General features: G+C 37.8%; 1 protein-coding gene across 5 annotated transcripts in view; it reads left to right on the top strand.

Annotated features, from left to right (window-relative positions):
• The first annotated feature begins 159 nt into the window (after positions 1-159).
• Positions 160-22,581, top strand: part of mib1 (MIB E3 ubiquitin protein ligase 1) — a 75,765-nt gene continuing 53,343 nt past the window's right edge. For 4 of the 5 annotated variants that reach the window (XM_048162960.1, XM_048162959.1, XM_048162961.1 and 1 more), the window contains exons 1-9: positions 160-1,471; positions 2,058-2,229; positions 4,596-4,725; positions 13,308-13,412; positions 14,005-14,071; positions 16,271-16,475; positions 17,091-17,274; positions 18,555-18,699; positions 21,007-21,140. In XM_048162960.1, the coding sequence (XP_048018917.1) occupies positions 1,243-1,471; positions 2,058-2,229; positions 4,596-4,725; positions 13,308-13,412; positions 14,005-14,071; positions 16,271-16,475; positions 17,091-17,274; positions 18,555-18,699; positions 21,007-21,140 (1,371 nt within the window). In that variant the 5' untranslated portion in view covers positions 160-1,242. The remainder of the gene's footprint in view (positions 1,472-2,057; positions 2,230-4,595; positions 4,726-13,307; positions 13,413-14,004; positions 14,072-16,270; positions 16,476-17,090; positions 17,275-18,554; positions 18,700-21,006; positions 21,141-22,581) is intronic. The other variant, XM_048162957.1, reaches the window with a different exon arrangement.

Here is a 22,581-nt window from a genome sequence, read left to right as displayed (position 1 = left end):
TTAATTATGAATTATCTACTGTTACATAATATAAATATAATATATTCATAGCAAATATTGAGAGTGAAACAATAGGACAGACTCCACAAATTCTTTTGTGTCTGGGCTCTGCTCACTTTAAATCCTGACGTGACGTCATTTTACGCCACGGGAACTGCTTGGATCCCAAACAGTCCCACCTCCACTGGCTCCAGCTCTGATTGACAATAATGGCGACGCGATCGTCTTGAGTTGCACCTCAATGAAACATCTCTCAAGAACGAAGAATATTCAGCAGTTCTTTGTCATTACCTGGGCTTAAAGATCGCTTTTAAGGATATCTTTCAGAAACGATCACCGAATCCTTTTCGATAAGGAAATATTAAGTTCTGCTAGTGTGTTTCTTGGGAAAGCACTAACAAAGGTCTCTTCATCCTGGCGATGTGGCTGCTGTTTACAGACCCGTGCGCGCATTTGTTTCGGGCATGAAGAACTGCGATTACTGCACCTACAGCCATCCATTTAGGAATCCTGTTGCTATTAAAACCGGGAAGCTTTTGTGAAAGTGGTTTAGCTGCACTGGAAGCTCTGCTGCTTTTTGCAGACGCTTTTCACGGACAGCGGCTCGCACAGACATTCTGAAACGCGTCACGCGAAGTTGGACCATCTGTTGATCGTTTGCGAACGCACAGCAAAGTTCGCAAAACAATTTGTTATATTACATGATAAAACAGCAGTTGTTTTTTTTCTAAATTGAAAGTTTGTGTTGCATTTTTGCTAACGTCAAGTAACAGCTCACAACTTTAGGAAGGTTAGCTATAGCTGGTTACGTTAGCCCAGACTAGCTAACTGGCCTTTGCTAAAAAACGGGCCGTTAGAGACTGTAATTCACCGTTTTGCCAGATTTTCCACAACATTGCTTCCAGTATAATTGAGAATTACCAAGCAAATTCGCTTTCTCTTCTATGTAAACGATATTTCACGAAAACGACTTGGAGGTTAACGTTACATTTATATATCGACAAACTACACAGTTTTGAATAGTTCACTGATAAAATGTTTCGTCAGGTTATCAGTAGACATTAATTTTGTGAATTAAGCAAACCAGGACATTCATTTTCTTGTCCATATCGCTAAATTGTCCTTTACTGGCCATTGACCCATATGTAAGACGGGACGAATTAGTTCATTTAAAACCTCATATTTTCTGAGCTGGCTTAACGGCTAGCTAAAAGTACCTTTTATTGCAATATTTGCTTGTAAATGACCACCGGTAGGAATAACCGAGTCATGATGGAAGGAGTGGGTGCTCGAGTTATCCGCGGGCCTGACTGGAAGTGGGGTAAACAGGATGGAGGAGAAGGGCACGTCGGCACCGTCAGGAGTTTTGAGAGTCCGGAGGAGGTGGTGGTGGTGTGGGATAACGGCACCGCCGCCAATTACCGCTGTTCCGGAGCCTATGATGTGAGGATTTTAGACAGTGCGCCCACAGGTGAGACTGTTTAACCTAGTGTAGTACTAATCCAGTGCATTGGTCACCTGACCTAAACAAGACCACGTTGGTACCAACATTGGTAGTACTATAAAATAACTTTAATTTACAAATATATCTTGTTTAATCTCTTCACAAATCATTCAAGTTTTGTAACTTTAAATATTTTAGGTTACTTTTGACCTAATTCGTTAATTACAAAGCTTTGAAAAGGGTTATTTTGTACCATATTGATATAAAAAAAAAAAAAAAAATAGAAACTATGTAATAATCTTTATAAAAAAGAAAATGTTCTGTATCAACATGAAGTGCATTAAAACTTTTTGGAGGAACTGCATGGGATTTGTGATGAAAAGCTAAGTAAAACATATTTTATTTGTAAATGCATGTCAAGTGACCAGTAAAAACATTGTGGAATTAATATATTATGAATAATTTACTGCCATTGTGTGAATGCGATCATTGACTCAAAGTAATTGTAATCTGATAAGTATTTTAAATGTAATCTGACTACAAGTACTTAATATGTATATATGCAGGTGGAAGTCAACTCCCACGTCATATGCGTGTAATTACAATGTTACAGGAATCAAGCATGATGGCACCATGTGTGACACCTGTCGGCAGCAGCCCATCATCGGGATCCGATGGAAGTGCGCAGAGTGCACCAACTATGACCTCTGCACCACCTGTTACCATGGTGACAAACACCACCTGCGCCATAGGTTCTACCGCATCACCACCCCTGGTAGTGAGAGGTGAGTGTGGCTTTTCTCCCTGTGGTCTTCACTCCTTGACATTATTCCCTCTGTGGATGAGGTAGCTTCTCTGGCCAATTTCAGACCCTGCCTGCAACATTTTCTTTATTTATAGGCTATGTTGCGCAGTGACAGGTAGGCTGCTCCTCTGCTGCCTGGAGTTCAGCCTTTAATTAGTACAGACCAGTTTGCATCATTGGTCGGAGAGTGTGACACCTTGGGAGACTTGTATATAGACTTTGAGCTTACACAAGCTGCTTTGGGTCTCAGTTGCATAGTGCATGACGATAAATCTGGTCAACTGGTCTTGATTTTGTTGGTTTTGACTTAAGGGACATTGTACTGTCATGTCTACCTGGGCCCAGTTGTACTAAAAGTCTCTGAAGCAGAATAATCCAGATTTGGAAATCCTAAATTTTTCTATCTAGGATCAGGTAATCCATCTTGATCGGATTTTTTTTCTTTACTTTTCTGAAAGGCTTCATAGATAGCCTACTTTATCTACAGTACGTTGTCACTGTAACAGTTAAACAAATCAAGTGAAAATACAAATGTTGTATTATATTGCCAATTTTAATGTTTACATTTTGTTACCAAAGTCCATCCTGAATCCAGGCTAGTATCCTACCTATCCTACCTACCTATTGCTGCACTGATAAGCCTTATTGTTATTCACTACTTTGTTCGTCTGTGACATACCTCATTTTTTGGCAAATTCCAAACATTTTAGTAAAACGTTGTTGCATGTGCATGTAATTGGGATACCAGGTATCCAGAGAGGCTAGTGAATGTAATTTGGTTCGTTACATTCCAGAATCCAACCAGTAAGCTTGAAAAATACAAATGTCGGATCAGACTCTGTGTTAGAACGTATGAACAACACAACTTGCAAATTTGAAATGGATGTCCAAAAGCGAAACATCTCTACATTTGCACCAAGATACTAGTAGAAAATAGCAGAATACAGTATGGTGCATGTTTTTAGAAATGGGAATAATTGGTTTAAATGGCATTTGTCATTCTTAATGGCATTGACCTTTGTTCAATTTACACTTCCATATTTTTTTTTTTTTCTAGACTATATACATGCAGCCAAAGGTAACTTCATTTTATAAAAAAATGCACAAAAAAACACATTTTTCCTTGGTGAAATTACAAATGGAAATCTAAGCAAGTGAAAAGTCGGACAGTCAGCATGTCATAAATATTGACATTAACACTGTTTTCTACTGTTATGTTTATTTTCAGTATAACAACCTGATACAAAATGTGCTTGTTTTTGTGCAGTGATATATAACTGAGCGAGTCAACCTGTGACAGCATTTAGTTTGAGCATGCCCAATGCCCTTGAAAAGCAGTGGGCGACTGGGTGTGGTTAAGTAATCATCAGTTGTCGAACTCATCCATCCATGCTCATACACGGTTCAGTATACTTTAAAAGCTGTGTGGATGCAACTGTGTGCAAGACTGAGCAGAACACTGAAAATGACGTATACCCAGGCCTTTATTTACAGGTTGCTGGCCCAAGTAGATGAAAAAACTCTTAATAGAGCTGGAATAGACTAGTAAACTTTTTTTTTTTTTTTTTTTGCATGGAATATAGAAATTTGAGCTGCTGTTTTGTTTTTAAAGTTGTCGTCTATTCCCTTTTAATGGCTTGAGTAACGTCTTTTTCATTGTCTCCATATGGTAAGGCTATTAAGAAGTCTAGCAGTTGTTTAGACGTCTCTCGTGGCAGTCATCCATAACTGCCCTCAACATGAGCTCAAAGAAACAATAGGTCAGCTCAACAGCTGGTCTCCTTTCAACTAAGTGTGACTCTATTCCCCTAGTGAGAATGGTTAGTGAAGTACAACACACAAAGACAGTAGTGAAGTCAGGCCTTTTTGCAGGGTGTTTCCCTTGGCAGCTGCCGTCTCATGCTGTGGTTTCCAGCTGCTTTAAGGGTGCATATGATCTTAATATTGACATTTTATGCATACATAACCTAAATATGTTTTGCCAATGTCATGTTTTGTATTGAGAGAACTTTTTGCAGTTAGTTAGGGGAAAGAGTGAAGAAAAACTAACACATGTCAGCGGAGCTTGAGAATTAAAGACCGTCTGCTGTGGTTCAGCATGGGGCAATTTCCAGATGGCAGACAAGTTCTCTTCTAGAATCAGAAAAAGGACTTCAGGACACATCAGGGGATCAAAGTATATTGAGTTAAACAATATAATGACAAGTCTACAGTGGCGTCTTTGTTAGCTAGAGAATTGCAGGAAGTTACTTGTCACCTCTAACAAAACTTATGCTCTAATGTTCCAAAGCATAACTTCTGTACTCTTGCCATTTGATTTGTAACATGCTTGTATGTTTTGCACAGAGTTCTTTTGGAATCTCGTCGCAAGTCGAAGAAGATCACAGCCCGGGGCATCTTTGCAGGAGGACGGGTGGTGCGGGGAGTGGATTGGCAGTGGGAGGATCAGGATGGCGGGAATGGAAGAAGAGGGAAGGTAATGCCTCAACATGTTTAGTTATGCTTGCTCTTCTTTGCTCATCATTTATTAGATGAAAAACGTTCCCCCTATTAAGTATATACATTGTGTGTTATGCAATGAGATGGTGAAAAGCCTGTTACATTATTATTACTCTACATTTATTTAGCAGATGTCATTATCCAAAGCAGCTTAAAAAACACAGCAAGTAGTCTTTACTTAAACCATAAATTATAAAAAATAAGACAAATCTAGCCTAATGATTTACAATATACTGCAAGTGCAAATATAGGGTTGAACTGGAGAGTTGCTGAAATCCCTCTTCCTGTTCAACTTTAGTGCCACTTTTAATGCAAAGCCCTTTGATATGACATTTAAACCAATTCTTTCTGCAGTTTAAAAGCATTTTAAAAGTGTTTACCCTACCTTTGGTACATGCTTTTAAAGGGGTCATGAACTGCATTTCTTTTTAATTTTATAATGTTCTATGAGGTCCACTTATAATGTTATCAAGATTTCTATATCAAAAAGCATCCTAATTTAGCTATTTTCTATCCTGTTTTTGATCCTCTCTTTCAAACACTCCGTTTTGATGGGCGTGTCACATTCAAGACTTGGAAGTAAACACCCACTGCTATGATTGGGTAACAGTTTTGCATATTAAATGATTTTCAATGTCCCCGCCGATATGCGTGTGGAATTGTTTTGAAAACTTCCGATGTTGAAAAATATCTTATTACATAGTGAAACATTTATGCGTGTTACATAAGTCTTTGTTGTGGCAAATGAAGTTTTAGTACTTAGACGTAAACGAAATTATGAGTGAATGTACCATTGTTTGTCTCAGTGTCGTTCTTATAGGCTGTTAATCGTTCATCCTTTTCGATAAATTGAAAAAGTTGTCATTGTCATTTGCAGTGTTGTGTTTTAATTAAAATGAAACATGTTGTAATGTCTTACACCGTATCTACACTGGACGCCGGTTGTTGCTCGCGTCACAAGAGCTATAATTTGTCTACTCTGGACTCGACAAAGTGCCTTTTGCAAAGCATTTGTCCTTCGTGTCAGTGCGTCATAAATACAACGAGGCATCCGTTTACTGTTGGAGATTTGTTGCGTGTGTCGCGCCGCATCCGTTGTAGACAACATCACTGATTATAACTGGTTCTTTTGTCACATCGTGCCACTCGTGTGCAGTGTAGACATGGTTATACTGATGACAAACCGAAGACGTCCCTCATAAATGCTGGAGTAAAGGAAAGAACAGCAAATCACAACTATATGAACTATTTACAGTTTGACTGTGGCGTAACAGTATAAATATCAGACAATCATGGTAAAAACCCTGTTGCTCACTCTTGTGTGTTGCGACATTACTGCCATATCCAGTGCAGTTGGCACTGCATCATCTTTTATTTTCAGTCTCTTTGAAAAGTGTGCGTTGAACTGTGTCTTGTTTAAAAATGAACCGGCAGTAAAAAGGAAGTGAACAAATGAACAGTGTCTTACTGATGCGATCTGACTGGAACTTAATTAAAAATAAAGTTCATTCATGCTTTCTTAATGTTAGGATCCCAAGGATGGCAATGCAAAGACTGTGTTTTTCCACAACTTGGCACTTCAAAACGTCTTGTAATCCTCAGAACCATCTTTATCGTTTTCTTGTTGGAGTCTGTCTCATATACTACTACATGACATGCACAAATCTGTGGGCGGGGCTAAAGAGGCAATGATGTAAAAGTAGGCGTTGATCTTCTGTAGAGGTGGTCTTTCGTGGCACTATGACGTAATATGAAAAAATCTGAAACTAATCATTTTCTGAGCTTGACTTCAAAAAAAGCTGTTTTTGGACTAAAAAGGAATTTTTGAGTTCTTAAACTTACAGGATATTTTTGTAGTACAATGACCTCTTTGTCAAAGTATCAAGGACATTTTTATCTCAATTCATGACCCCTTTAAGTCTATTTAGTAACATTTTTCTGTATTGTATTCTAGTGATATATTAGGCGTGTTTAGTGTCTACAGTGTAATTGTTTAGTGCTCTATTGCTCAGCACTGCTTCTTTTGCTTATTGACAAACCTGCAAAGACTGATTAGAGAACAGCACTTTTTAAAATGTCTTTGTACAAGAGCTATTTTTACCCCGACTAAAAAATTTTCTAGTCGACTAGTAGTGGTTCATTTAGGCTATTAGTTGAGTAGTTGCATGTGATATTAAAGGTGCCCTAGAATCTTAATCAAGTGAGCCCAAGCATGGTTTTAAGATTTTTAGAGGAAATAAATTTGAAACATCTTTTTTAATCTTCCTTTGATTTAATTATACTTTATTCTCGCCATGAATATAGCCTTTGAAGCTGGTATGGCGTTAAGAAAGAAAGAAAGAAAGTGCCCTAGAATCAAAAATTGAATTTACTTGGCATAGTTGAATAACAAGAGTTCAGTACATGGAAAAGACATACATTGAGTTTCAAACTCCATTGCTTCCTCCTTCTTATGTAAATCTCATTTGTTTAAAAGACCTCCGGAAAACAGGCGAATCTCAACATAACACCGACTGTTACGTAACAGTCGGGATCATTAATATGTACGTCCCCAATATTTGCATATGCCAGCCCATGTTCAAGGCATTAGACAAGGGCAGCCAGTATTAACGTCTGGATCTGTGCACAGCTGAATCATTAGACTAGGTAAGCAAGCAAGAACAATAGCGAAAAATGGCAGATGGAGGGGCTGGGAGCGAGAGATTTAAAGGGGCAGCGCGCTGAATCGGTGCATAGTTAATGATGCCCCAAAATAGGCAGTTAAAGAAATTAATAAAAAAAAATCTATGGGGTATTTTGAGCTGAAACTTCACAGACACATTCAGGGGACACCTTAGACTTATATTTTGTCTTGTAAAAGAACGTTCTACGGCACCTTTAATCAGAATTGGCATCGGAAAATGGTTTGAGTTTCAGGGCTGGGAAAAAATATTATAAATATCATTTTTCTACATTACCATAATAATGAGCCTTTAAATTGTGTTCAAGTGTTCACACAAAGCTTATACACAAAAGTAAATTATGAATGTTTTGGAAAAAACAGAAAAGACTGTCTGAACATTTGACTAATTTGTTAATAAAGTACTGTTTTCTGAGTCAATGTCGGCAGCAAAGATGAAGTTGACGGTGCTGACTCTTATCTCCGCAGTATAATGGATGCGTCTATAGAGAGAAATGCATGTTATGTTAAAGTCATGCAGTAAGCACTGTAATAGTTTAGCTTCCACACTTCGTACAAACTCTTGGATATGCGCCTCATAATAGTGCACAAGGCGAACATTAATGTTAGAGCGAGCCACCATTTAAAATGTCTAACGTTAGGCTACTACTTTTTAATTTTTCAAATGATAAGCCATGTTTGATGATGATGAATGAAAGGCGAACATTTGGATTCCTCTCCAACATAGCTACCAAATGGACCAGCTGTGTTAAAGATCTGTCTGTCGGACTGCGTGACTTCTCCAATTCCTTTTTTTCCCTTTTTTTTTTCTTTTTTCTGAGACTAACCAACTAATAAAAATTTGGTTGACTAAGCCTCGTTTTCGTCATTAGGGAGCCACCCTAATTTGTACACATTGTCCCAGTAGGAAACCATTTTTGTGTAGGTTTCTGAGTCAGTGTACTTTTATTAAGACCGTAAGGCCATTTGCTGTTCTGTAATCTTTCCGATAAGTTCAGCATGAATATTTTTAATGGCATATTTTCCACTAACTGTGCGTTCACACTTGCCTGGAAAATCAAGCCTCACCACTGTACCAGCGGATGAGTCTGGTCGGCCATTGAATCAATTCGATTTCTAGGGCGGAGCAAATCTGAGCAAACAGGAAGCGGAGTAAACCAATCAGAGAAGGGCGGATATGACGTTAGCAAAGCGACAAGAGAGTCAACAGTGAAAAGTAAATAATTAATGTGTTTTTGGTCATTTAAAACTGAATTCGCGGCTGAATAGAACAAACTCTCGGGTCTCCCGTGCGCAATCTTTGTTGATATTGAAGGGACTTTCGCCGCACTAGAGTGACGCTGTTTGCGTCACTGAAATAAACTAATCTGATTGCACGGTACGGTTTGGAGTTGACTCGAGGCGTGACGGAGGGCGGACTGACCAGACTGATATATCTTGCAGAAGATATATCATTCTGGACTTGCCAGGCAACGTTCACACCGCTGCCGATGAGAGCGTCAAAGTGACAGGAAGTCATTCATTTTCAGTGTGAGTCGGCGACGAGCTCCGGCGAGAGCGGCACGGCGCATCTTGGACGGTGAGAGCGTCGAGGAGAGTTGGAGTCGGGTCAGTTTTATGGTAATGAACTATGACACGATTCAGTGGCAACCAATCGGCATGTAGGGGATTCCGATTGGTTGCCACAACTTGTCATTTACTTTGACCTTCCCGCTGGCGGTGGTTTGAACGCAGTACTGTGTTGTTGGCAGGGCAGCCAGGGTGAATTTTGATGCTCTCGCCAGCGGTGGTGTGAACGCACAGTAAAGGCCATGGTATAGACCTTATGTAGCCCCGCCCCTTTTCAGCATTGCGCTCGTTGTCTTTTGACTTCCGGTTTGTATTTCCACAGCGATTATTACATTTATGAATGAACTGCTCGTTTTAAAATCTTCCCGATCTACTGACATTTGTTAAGACATCTGCTTTAAACATAACAATGCTCATGATAACTTTCATTAACTCTACAACAAGTAAATCCACTTAACCAACTAATTATTCTTTGACAGCGATGCCATAGAAATGTACAGAGCTACCGCAAAACGGAAGTTCAAAGACAATTTTATAAAGATGGCGGCGCGCTTGTTTCTCTGGTAAATAAGGTCTATACTTCAAACGAAATCGAAGAATGAACTGATGTGACGTCATTTTGAACAAAATCAGGCCAAAACGAAGTTCGTTTTGTGTTCTTTTTGGAAGTTCGAAACGGCTTGCCAAAGCGAACTTTCAGGAAAAGTTCGCTCCAGCTGCAAAACACCTTCGTACTACCATTGGTCAGTGACGATAACGTAACAGGAGGTGTGCGCTGAGACTCCACCTTCACTCGCGTGGGACGTGTCTCTGATTCATTTCGTGTATATGAATTCGTCGAGGTAAGAGCTCCGCGGGTGAAAACATGAACACACTGGATAGCCGCTTTATAGTACATGAAGTTGTGCTTGTAAAAAAAAAACAAAAAAACAAAATGAGGCAGTAACATTGTTTTTCATGTTTGATACTGTAAAGCTGCTTGATTTTAAGCAATCTATTGAATAAAGTGACGTGACTGGAGTGCTACTTTGCAGAGTTCGTGCAAACATACCCATGCTGTTATGATCAGACGCTTTTCTTATGCTTTCTATAATAAATGCTTGCTGTTTTCTCATTTTTGTTGTGTTTATTTTGTTACTGAGAAGTAAGGCAATGGCACGTTTACATATTCATCTAAACGTCGATCTCAGCAGTGTGGGCGGCGTCAGATGTTCATTAACAGTATATTGCTGGTCACGCATTTCGAACTTCGTTTTACCCCCAAACGAAGAACGAAAAAGAACTTTGTTTGAAGTATACCGGAGCCTTAAGAGTGATGCCAGACAGTACTGTGTAAGTCAACTATTCATTTGGTCTTTGAATTATCAGATATTTCAGGCCACTCCAGTTAAATGTATTTAAAGAGTGCTTTCAAACACACTTCTTTTAAAGTGAGAGCCTACTTCAACTTGAACATGGAGTTTGTCCACTAAATCCACAATTTGTAATTAGAGCATCATTTCTGTCACTCCGATTGACATGTTGAATGGCATGTCTTGTGGTGGAAACATTTATTCTCTTGGGACTCTGAGTGTGCTTGCTGCTGGTTTAGTGTTTTTGTTATTTTTAGCTTTTTACCGTTACATAATATTTCAAACTCATAGCTTTTGTAATGTTTTGTAAGGTTAAGAGGGGTTTGCAAATTGCATTAGACAAATTGCTAATGTTTATTGTAATGATCCAATTCTACATGACTCAGACTGTTCTAATGTTTTCTGTATTTATTTGTTAAATTCTGTGACCTCAAGTTTCATATGGTACATTATTGTGGAAGAAATCTTAGTTTGACATAGGGCTGCACGATTAATCGCATGCTTTTGTCATGCGTGTCTCGTCAGTAAAGCCGGTTCTGTGATTAGCGGTAAATGTCCATCACCTGCTTTCAAATGGAGCGGCACTTAATATACAGAGCCGTAGTTCGCGGACAAGCTACGCAATATCGCGTTCGTAATCGAAAGCGATTCATCTGCGATTATGAACACGATATTGCGTAGCTTGTCCGCGAACTACGGCTCTGTATATTAAGTGCCGCTCCATTTGAAAGCAGGTGATGGACATTTACCGCTAATCACAGAACCGGCTTTACTGATGAGACACGCATGACAATCTCGTGCAAATAATCGTGCAGCCCTAGTTTGACACTGGATCATTAAACACAACTGACATTTGAGGCAAATTGGGGTTGCTGTTGTTTCAAGCTGACAGCTTAAATTCGGCTTGAAATGAAAGTTCACTGTCAATTTTGTTAATGTGTGTTTACTTATTAAGAAGTGTATTCATTAATCCGATTACAAGTGGACACACAACACTAAATACAGATGTAAACGGGGTCTAAAATATTTTGAGCTTGTCCACTTTCAATCACTTCCAGAGGTAGTTAAAAACGCATTCAACCAGATTACTTTCGTAGCGTAGGCACTCATGTGTTTGAATGCGTTCGAACAGCCACTAAAGACCGCCTACTGACCTAATGCGTAAAAATTAAAGATGGGGTATCCATTTTTTCAACAATGCTGTTGGACATTGTTGACATTTGAAATCGACCCAAACAAACTCACCCCTCTCTTCATTGCTCTGCCTCCAAAATTTATTCTACAATCCTGACCACCCTGCTCAGAGTCGGTCTCGAACCCCGGCCCGTCCGCTTCTGGCATGCGAGGCAAGTGCACTATCAATGATGCTAAAGACCGCATTCTCTAGCAATCAGCAGTGTGCAGTGGTTTACCTGCACAACTCTCACTATTTAGCCACTGTTACACACGCAATACGAGAGTGGATATGTGTGTATCACAACTGACGCGCAACAAAATAACGCTTCACGAAAAATAAAGCGCAGTTGATGAACGAACGACAAGGAAGCATAAAAAATGAACATACAGTACACAAGAGTAAATACAAACAAGAGTTTGTTGTTAATTGCCAACAGCACAGCAGCCCCAGACAATCATGACCCTCAAACCCAGATTTATTCACATGAAAAGCGGGTTCAAAGCAGCCTCCGTGTCTGTTTTCAGGCCTTCCCGCTTAGCTTTCCCCAGCGTTGCAAAGCTTTTATAATATTAACCCGGGTCCTAAAGCACTTGCCCAGTCATAAACCTTCATTCCAGTGAAATTCTTTTGAGCTCTTTTTTATTGTCTCATCATTTGCCATGGCCACATCTCAAAATCCAATCAACAACTGATGCATAGTACCAAGTCCTCACCCTATACTATTCCCGTCACAATGTGGTAGAAAAGATCAGTTACTACTTCCGTTTCATCGTGACTTTAAAGGATTAGTTCACTTTCAAATAAAATTTTCCTTATAATTTACTCACCCCCATGTCATCCAAGATGTTCATGTCTTTCTTCAGTCAAAAAGAAATTAAGGTTTTTGATGAAAACATTCCAGGATTATTCTCCTTATAGTGGACTTCAATGGCCTCCAAACGGTTGAAGGTCAAAATTATAGTTTCAGTGCAGCTTCAAAGGGCTTTAAGCAATACCAGACGAGGAATAAGGGTCTTATCTAGCGAAACGATCTGTCATTTTCGAAAAAAATTTAAATGTATATGCTTTATATAAACAAATGATTGCCTTCCAAGTGCTTCCGCCAAAACCGCACTTTCGAATTCTTCAAAAAAGCTTACGCTGTATGTCCTACGCCTTCCCTATTCTACTCAGAATCATTTGTTTATATAAAGCATATACATTTACATTTTTTTTCGAGAATGACCGATCGTTTCGCTAGATAAAACCCTTATTCCTCGTCTGGTATCGTTTAAAGCCCTTTGAAGCTGCACTGAAACTATAATTTTGACCTTTGGAGGCCATTGAAGTCCATTATAAGGAGAATAATCCTGGAATGTTTTCAACAAAAACCTTAATTTCTTTTCGACTGAAGAAAGAAAGACATGAACATCTTGGATGACAATGGGGTGAGTTAATTATCAGGAAAATTTTATTTGAAAATGAACTAATCCTTTAAGGTCAATTCAAAGACAAGCTGCTCAAAATAAGCATATAATTACCATTTAGTTGGAACTGACCTTTATTTTAAGATTTTAATTTAAACTTTTAAAAAACAATTTTATAGTTTCACAGAATGTCTATATTGGGATGTCCATGGTCCTTCAACATTTTTGCCCTTGAATATTGTGTTTGTTAGTTGCATTAATCAGACTGTCATGTGACTGAAGTGAGGGATGTTCAGTAACTTTTAGAATTTCTTGTCTTGTCTGGATTACTTCCTCTTCTCTTTGCTCTCCTTTTACCATCCTCCTCTGTTTCAGGTAACTGAGATCCAGGACTGGAGTGCTGCCAGCCCCCACAGCGCAGCCTACGTCCTCTGGGACAACGGGGCCAAGAACCTCTACCGAGTGGGATTCGAGGGCATGGTGAGCCACCCCCATCACTATACACATACACAAAAGACTGCAGTTAACTGGCCTTTGTGTTGCTACCCAACCCCCCGCGCGCACACACACTGCACCACACACAGACCGGTCATCCCATAAGCTGGGCTTCTTTATAAGAGCCATGTGCAGGGCAGCCATTGTGAGGGGCAGCTGGATGAGCTATCTGCATGATAAAAGAAATCTGTTCCCTTTCTGTCTCTTCACAAGAGAGCGAGAATCAACATGAAGACCAAAGGCAAAGAGAGCAATGGGCGTGGCCTGCAGAAAGCGTGCCTCAGTTATTGAAGTGATAGGCTGCCCATTCATTGGCTGTTAGACTTTCTGCGACGTCTGAATTTCAGCCAATCGTTTTGCAGTTGGGCAACAGCTTTTGTCTGTGATTGTAATATATCCGGAGGGTGTGCGCAGCCATCTGCCGCTGGAATTATTAATTAGATTTGGATAGAGGATGAATCACAGACAACTGTGTCATTGAGACTGTTTAGACTTCAGGATTTTGTTAGGCACACAAAACAACTTTAACAAATCTCTCATAATTGTCTTGTTCTTTTTTCTTTCTTTTTTTTTTCAGTCTGATTTGAAATGCGTGCAAGATGCCAAAGGAGGCACTTTTTACAGAGACCACTGTCCAGTGTTGGGTAAGCTTTAAAATGTCAAATATTATACAAATATATCATACTAGTAGGCACACAATATTTAATATGAATATATCTAAGTATAGTGTGGTTGAGTGAAGTACTCTACTGCATCTTAATCCATTGTATTGTATGAGATGCCTCCACTAGGTGTCAGCACTAGATGCTGTGATCTTCAAACGTTCATAGCTACAGTGACACATTCCAGTTTAAAAGCTCTTTTGGTCCCAGTCCATAATTGACTCTTTGCTGTCCAAGCCAATAACGTAAGACTCTGTACAATAATGGCCTAGCTCAAATTAATTATTCTTGAAACCTTAAGGCATGGTCCCACACTGTAATGCAGACAAAATGCACACAAAACTTGAGTCAAGCATATTGGAGTTATGATATGATGTTTGATATACTTGTAGATAAATTAATACTTATTTGCACATGAATGTAGTGCATCCATTTGTATTTATGTAAAATATTTAATATGATAAATTTAATTTATTAAAACCTGGAAAATTGCTGACATTGAAACAGGCCATTCACGTCTCGCACAAATCCTTTTTTGGGGGTTTGTTGGAAGAGAGGAAAGTTATTCAGCCTGTTTGCCATTTTTGTTTAGACAAATTATATGTCACATACATAATCATTTATTAGGCTGAAGTGAGAGGTTTATTTTATAAAACTTTTTGATTTTGTCAACTTAAACTGTAAACTTAACTGGAAACATTTTGTCAGAACTTGAACTGTAAATTTAAATTCATACTGCTTAGGATGTTACTATAGATCAACATTGTTGCCTAAACAAAACATAGCTCTATTCTATTATCAAACAATTTCAACTGATTTGCTGATTCAAAGAAATTTTTACAAGAAAAAAAATTCTCATTTGCCCCTTACATTGCATTTAAGGTATACATTTTATGTTCTTGCATTCCCTGGGGATCGAACCCATGACCTTGGTGGCTACTAGTGCTATGCTCTCCTATTTGAGCTACTGGAATGCAAAATGGTAATGATAAATAAATGCTAAATGGCTGTTGCAATGGTTAGTGTGAAAATAAATGTGATTTGGTTATCGGATTTGTCTTTTGAAACTCGTAATCAGCATAGTTACATTGCAACTTCTACATTTTATACCTGCAAACAAGCTTGTAACAACCACAGTTGAGTAAATGCAAAAAAAAAAAAAACACATTAGTTTTGGTCTAACTTCTTGAAGTACTGGGGTGATGCACACTGTCTAGTGTGTAAATCAGACCACACATAGATATCCTTAAAGGGTTAGTTCACCCAAAAATGAAAATTCTCTCATTAATTACTCACCCTCATGTCGTTCCACACCTGTAAGATCTTTGTTTATCTTCGGAACACAAATTAAGATATTTTTGATAAAGTCCGATTGCCTCAGTGAGGCCTCCATTAGCCAGTAAGATAATTAACACTTTCAGATGCCCAGAAAGCTACTAAAGACATATTTAAAACAGTTCATGTGACAACAGTGGTTCTACCTTAATGTTATGAAGCGATGAGAATACTTTTTGTGCGTCAGAAAAACAAAATAATGGCTTTATTCAACTATGTAGTGATGGATGATTTCAAAACACTGCTTCATGGAGCTTTGAAGCTTTACGAATCTTTTGTTTCGAATCAGTTGTTCAGAACATGTATCAAACTGCCAAAGTCATGTGATTTTAGTAAAAGAGGCTTCATTATGTCATTAGTGTTTTGAAATTTCAATGGTTCACCACTGGGGGGCGTAACTTTGGCAGTTGTATACGCACTCCGAACCACTGATTCGGAAACAAAAGATTTGTTAAGCTTCGAAGCTTCATGAAGCAGTGTTTTGAAATCACCCATCATGAGATATTATTGAATAAAGTCGTTATTTGTTTTTTTTGGTATTCTCGTCACTCCATAACAATAAGGATGAACCACTGTAGTCACATGAATTGTTTTAAATATGTCTTTAGTAGCTTTCTGGGCATCTGAAAGTGTTAATTATCTTGCTGGCAATGGAGGACTCACTGAGCCATCGGATTTTATTAAATACATTAATTTGTGTTCCGAAGACGAACAAAAGTCTTACGGGTCTTTAAGCATGACAAGGCCATTGCAGAATTTTGCTGATGGTCTAAGATGATAATGACCATGAGAAGCCCCTAGTTGTTCGATTGATAATCCAACTCATTCCTCTGTGACGTTCTGTAGGTGAACAGAATGGAAACAGGAACCCTGGAGGCCTACAAATCGGAGACTTGGTCAACATTGATCTGGACCTGGAGATCGTTCAGTCGCTGCAGCACGGTCACGGAGGCTGGACTGATGGCATGTTTGAAACGCTCACCACGACAGGCACTGTGTGTGGCATTGATGAAGACCATGACATTGTTGTGCAGTATCCTAGTGGAAACAGGTCAGTCACACAGCACCTCTGAAAAGACTTTTTAAATCATCATGGGCCATGTTCATCTTTTTTTTGCCTTTGTTTCGTTGTGACAGACACAAACCTCACTGTTATGACAAATCATAATGAATATTAATTATTATTAATGTTGATTAATAGAATATACAAATACACATTCTACACACCTGAAACAAGCTGGTTCTGAATTAGTAAATCAGTGGATCAAGAATTTACATAACATTATATAACAAGAAACACTTCACATTAGTCCTCTTAGTAGCATGAAACTGCTTTTTAAAAAAAAAAAAAAAAAAAAAAAAAAACACAAAATAAGCAGTGTTAAAATTATCCTAGTATACTGAAGCTGTCTCTCTCTTTCTCTGCATTTTTTATAAAGTTTCAAGGAACTTTTAGAAGTTCAGCTAATAGCTTTTTTGATTCACTATTGCTCAATGGACATTTCTATAATTAATGCCCAACTGCTGCAAAGTGCATATAACAATAGGAGATTGATTATTTTTTTTCCATTTAATTGTTGCCTTTCTTTGGGGAAACTGCTGTTGTTGAGGGTCCATGAATTTACTTTAGTGTTTTAATGAACACAAACCCTTGTGTGTGTTCTAGGTGGACGTTTAACCCAGCTGTGCTAACCAAGGCAAACGTTGTACGTAGTGGAGAGGTGGCGGCCGGTGCTGAGGGAGGCAGCTCTCAGTTCATGGTGGGAGACTTGGTCCAGATCTGCTATGACATTGACCGCATCAAACTTCTCCAGAGAGGACATGGAGAGTGGGCTGAAGCTATGCTGCCAGTGAGCGTCACCTACCTCATCCATAAAGGGATAATTCACCCAGAAATTACAATTCTGTTATCATTTACTCCTGCTCATGTCATTCCAGTCCTGTATGACTTACTTTCTTCTGTGGTACACAAAAGATATTTTGAGTTTTTTTTTTTTTTTTAATTATTATTTTTTCTCTATACAATGGAAGTCAATCATTAGCAATATTTGTATTCCGCAGAAGAAAGTCACATAGGATTGTATGTAAATGATTAAATTTTTGTTTTGGGGTGAACTATCCCTTTAAAGATTACATGACATTTTCTTTTGAGTTATGAGAATATGAATATTTTTTTAGTCATATTATTTTAGAATAAGAGAGAGGACCAAGAATGAAGAGAGAGAAAGAGGGTGGAGCAGGATTTAAACCTGTGTCACCTGTTTTGACAGTAGGCCACAGCAATTTTTTTTTTTTTTTTTTTTTTTTTTAATAGTATTAAGTAATAGATTTATCTTATACACCTAATGACCTTTTTTTCATACCGAGACATCTGACCCAAGTCTGCATAAAAATATATGAGACTAAAGAACGGCATAGCCAATTGTTCATGGTAAGCAGGAGTTTATAATCCAGAAAGACGTTTACTACTTCTAAACATCTTAAATTTCTCTCTTTTGCCCACAAATAAAACGAACAGTAAAACCAGGCATTGATGAGACTTCATTATTGTCATAAAGACCCAGTCTGACTGAGTTTAAGAAGCTGATGAGCATTAAATTTCAGCCACTGGCAACCCACTACCAATAGCACAGCTTTTATTTTATCTACAAGCCGTTTCAAGCAGCTCTGCCTTCTGAAGCAGTTGATGAGATGCTATGAGTGGTGTTGGGCCTGTTTGTTTGCTTTATATTTCTTGGAACACCTCCCTTTTGTTGTCCTCAGTGGACAAAGCTTAACAGAATTCCACTAGCTTCAGTTATGAGCTATATAGATGAGAAATGGTCCTGCAAGTTTAGGAGCCTTTGGGTATTCTCTTTTTAAATTAGCCAATCTCAATTTTAAAAGCCAAACCTTACACTTATTGATTTTTCTCCTCCGACAACCACATCACTCTCTCTCCCTCCACAGTACTTAGGATGTTGCTCTCAGAGGGGTGTTTGTACCTGTGCATAACACACAGTTTGCACATAAACTTGTCTAGCATTCCAGATATTTCTGAGCTTTGAGGGAAAGGAAAGTGTGTTAAATGCATTAGATTTTGTTTAGGACAGTCACACACACTCAGATGCCAATGTTTTCTCCTGAACAGACCCTTGGAAAGGTGGGCAGAGTGCAACAGATTTACTCTGACAGTGATCTGAAAGTCGAGGTGTGTGGGACATCCTGGACGTACAATCCAGCTGCTGTCACCAAAGTGGCTCCTGCTGGATCTGCTGTTACTAATGCTTCTGGAGGTACACATACACAAACACAAGCAGTCAAAAGTTTTGACACATAAGAATGAATTTTTTTGTTTTTTTCTACTGGAGAGGATAGTAAATAACTAGATATTTACTTTTTTTTCCACTTATTCCCATGCACGCCATTTGTTTTATTTTTACGGTTTTATTGACTTTACTAGTATTACTGGGGGAAAAAAGTGGAACATTGTGATAACGTAGAATGAGTAGGTGTGTTCAAACAGAGTGATAGTGCACCTGGGTATTTTACTTCACATCTTTTTAAATTAGGGCTGCACAGTATTGAAAAGTGAAAGTATTTTACTGGAAAAATAAATCTTTTATCAAACTTTGATAATTGCCATAATCTTTTAAACAACTGAGAAGTGATGAAAACTACATTTTATAAAAATCACCTGTCAAGTTCCTGAATCTTCCACCAGCATTTGAGTCAAATTGGACAACTACAGGGACTAATCACAGGATCACTCATTTAACAGTTCATCTTTTGCCAAAATTATAAAAATGAACAGTGAAGAATAGATAATTGTTGAAAATATTAAAGGTGCCCTAGAATCAAAAATTGAATTTACCTCGGCATAGTTGAATAACAAGAGTTCAGTACATGGAAAAGACATACATTGAGTTTCAAACTCCATTGTTTCCTCCTCCTTATATAAATCTCATTTGTTTAAAAGACCTCTGAAGAACAGGTGAATCTCAACATAACACCGACTGTTACATAACAGTTGGGATCATTAATATGTATGACCCCAATATTTGCATATGCCAGCTCATGTTCAAGGCATCAGACAAGCCAGTATTAACATCTGGATCTGTGCACAGCTGAATCATCAGACTAGGTAAGCAAGCAAGGACAATAGCGAAAAATGGCAGATGGAGCAATAATAACTGACATGATCCATGATATCATGATATTTTTAGTGATATTTGTAAATTGTCTTTCTAAATGTTTCGTTAGCATGTTGCTAATGTACTGTTAAATGTGGTTAAAGTTACCATCGTTTATTACTGTATTCACGGAGACAAGAGACGTCACTATTTTCATTTTTAAACACTTGCAGTCTGTATAATGCATAAACACAACTTCATTCTTTATAAATCTCTCCAACAGTGTGTAATGTTAGCTTTAGCCACGGAGCACTATCAAACTCATTCAGAATCAAATGTAAACATCCAAATAAATACTATACTCGCATGATCCGATCCATGCACGCAGCATGCATGGCGAACATCTTGTAAAGATCCATTTGAGGGTTATATTAGCTGTGTGAACTTCGTAAATGCACTGTATAACTGCACTTATAGTCGAGAGCTCGGGGGGGAGGGAGCGTATGATTTAAAGGGGCCGCAGCATGAATCGGTGCATAGTTAATGATGCCCCAAAATAGGCAGTTAAAAAAATTAATTAAAAAAAATATATGGGGTATTTTGAGCTGAAACTTCACAGACACATTCAGGGGACACCTTAGACTTATATTACATCTTTTGAAAAGACGTTCTACGGCACCTTTAAAATCAGGAATGTCAGAATCAGAATGTGTAGTTTGTGCATAAAAATATCCCTGTCAGGAACCAACACATATTGAACAATGTTCGCTAAGCCGGCAAAGGTTTTTTTTTTTTTTTTTGGATTGATTTGGCGTTTATTCTTTTTAGCATGCAGTGTTAAGTATTTCACTCAGTTCACTGATCATTTAATTTCAGCGAGTGAAGAACAAATTTATACTTGCCTGCGTTATGAATTAGGTATGTTATCGTCTCTGACACACAGCATGTTTGAGCCACTCAGGCCGCCATTTTCTCCCTTTTCTGGGAAAGCGATAACATGGTAGTGTGGGTTTTCCAGGTAATGCTTGTACTCGCTTCACCTCTGCTTCTCGGAAATACTACCGTGTATTGTGCACATTATTTTTTGACAGACATCGATGTTTGATAATATTTCAATGATGTGGATTTGAAAACAGATGGATCGTGAAGTAATAATTATTTACATGAATACTTAGTATTCAGTGAAGTAGGGGAGTGCATCAGCAATAAAATAAAAAAAGCAAAATAAAAACAAAGGCTGAGAAATATTTATTTTTTTACTCTGAAGTATTTCAGTGTAAATTATTCTTTTAGGGCAGAATGATTTGAGAAATACTTGACAAATGTGGCTGTTAAACTTGGTTAATAATCTTTACAAGAACTAACTCCGAGTAACTCCACAGTCAACCACAAGCAAGCATCAATCCATCAGTCATCAGTCACTTGATGACACTATAGCATTGTTGACAGAGAGTCCTTCTGTGCCCGCAGAGCGTCTGTCTCAGCTCCTCAAGAAGCTTTTTGAGACGCAGGAGTCTGGAGACATTAATGAAGAGTTGGTGAAGGCCGCAGCCAATGGTGACCTGGCCAAAGTAGAGGACATCCTGAAGAGACCTGATGTAGACGTAAGAGTTCTACCATAACACACACACAAAAAGTTTTTTTAAATACATATTTGCTCTTTTTTTTTTTTTTTGACTGTATATTCTACAGGTTTTCTAACTGTATTTGCTATTAAGTCATAACTATATCTGAATTTGCACACCCACAAAAAGCTTAGCAGATTTCTGTGTTCGAATGATCATCAAGTTCTATACATCCCCTGCATGTTTGTTTTAATATTTCAGTAGTGTTGGTATGCATTTAACTGTCAGTACGAGTGAGGTATTCTCCTCTCAATTTAACAAACCTTGCCAAATTACAAAATTTTCAACAACAGCTAAAGAAAACAAATTGTCCATATTCAGTGTGATTCTTGTTATAAAACCTTATTCGACTTGATCAGATGGGTAGCGATTTTTACATTTTAGAAGTGCAAGTCAGAATTAAGAAACTTATGCAGCAAGTAGTTTTTTGAGTGAGCAGCTTTCTAATTTGTAGCCCGACCACTTTCTTTGAACTGCTGCACCTTTAGTTTTTACTGAAATCTCACAGATCAGATCAAACGCACAATCAAAGAATGATGGCTGCTCTTATATGTATGATATTTCCTTTGCTCTTTTTGAAACTCCTCTGTGCCTGAAAACCCGTTTGGAAAAAAAAAAAAATCCCTTTCGTGCTGAAAGTATTCAACAGTTGAATGAAGACATGGACCACATTAATTGTTTTAAATGGGACTGAACAAAACAATCATGCAAACTCTGAAAGGCAGTTTGTGCCTTCTCCTGAAATGTACTATTAAAACCATGTGTTGTGAGCAGTTGCTTGTAGGGGTGTAATAATATATCAGTATGTCGTGGATAGTGACGATATGTATTGTGTATTGTTTACCAAAAATGAAAATTACTGTTTGAGGGGAAAAAAATCCAAGTTTACAGAGTTTTAGTGTCAGTACTACATTAAACTACTATATATATATATATATATATATATAGTAGTTTACTACAATATTGTAGTGTGTGTGTGTATATATATATATATATATATATATATATATATATATATATATATATATATATATATATATATATATATATATATATATATATATATATATATATATATACTACAATATATTGTTATATATAATGTATAATAATGCAATGGGGTCCTGATAATGCCAAATGTCTCATGTTACATGTAGTGGCCTACATCATGTAGTGGCCTACATTATTTTAAATATATCTAGTCAATGACAGAGTGCAAGCATATTCACATTTTTCTGTATTTTCAGCTTCAGAACTATGGATATTTTTATTCTGGTATAAACATTGTCGGTAAAACTTTACAATAAGGTTCATTAGTTAACATTAGTTAACTACTTTAGTTAACATGAACCAATAATGAACTGCACTTATACAGCATTTATTAATCTATGTTAATGTTAATTTCAACATTTACTAATAC

This window comes from Megalobrama amblycephala, linkage group LG17 (assembly GCF_018812025.1).
Source record: "Megalobrama amblycephala isolate DHTTF-2021 linkage group LG17, ASM1881202v1, whole genome shotgun sequence".
Taxonomy (NCBI): Eukaryota; Metazoa; Chordata; class Actinopteri; order Cypriniformes; family Xenocyprididae; genus Megalobrama; species Megalobrama amblycephala.
This window is presented reverse-complemented; position numbering and strand designations above follow the sequence as displayed.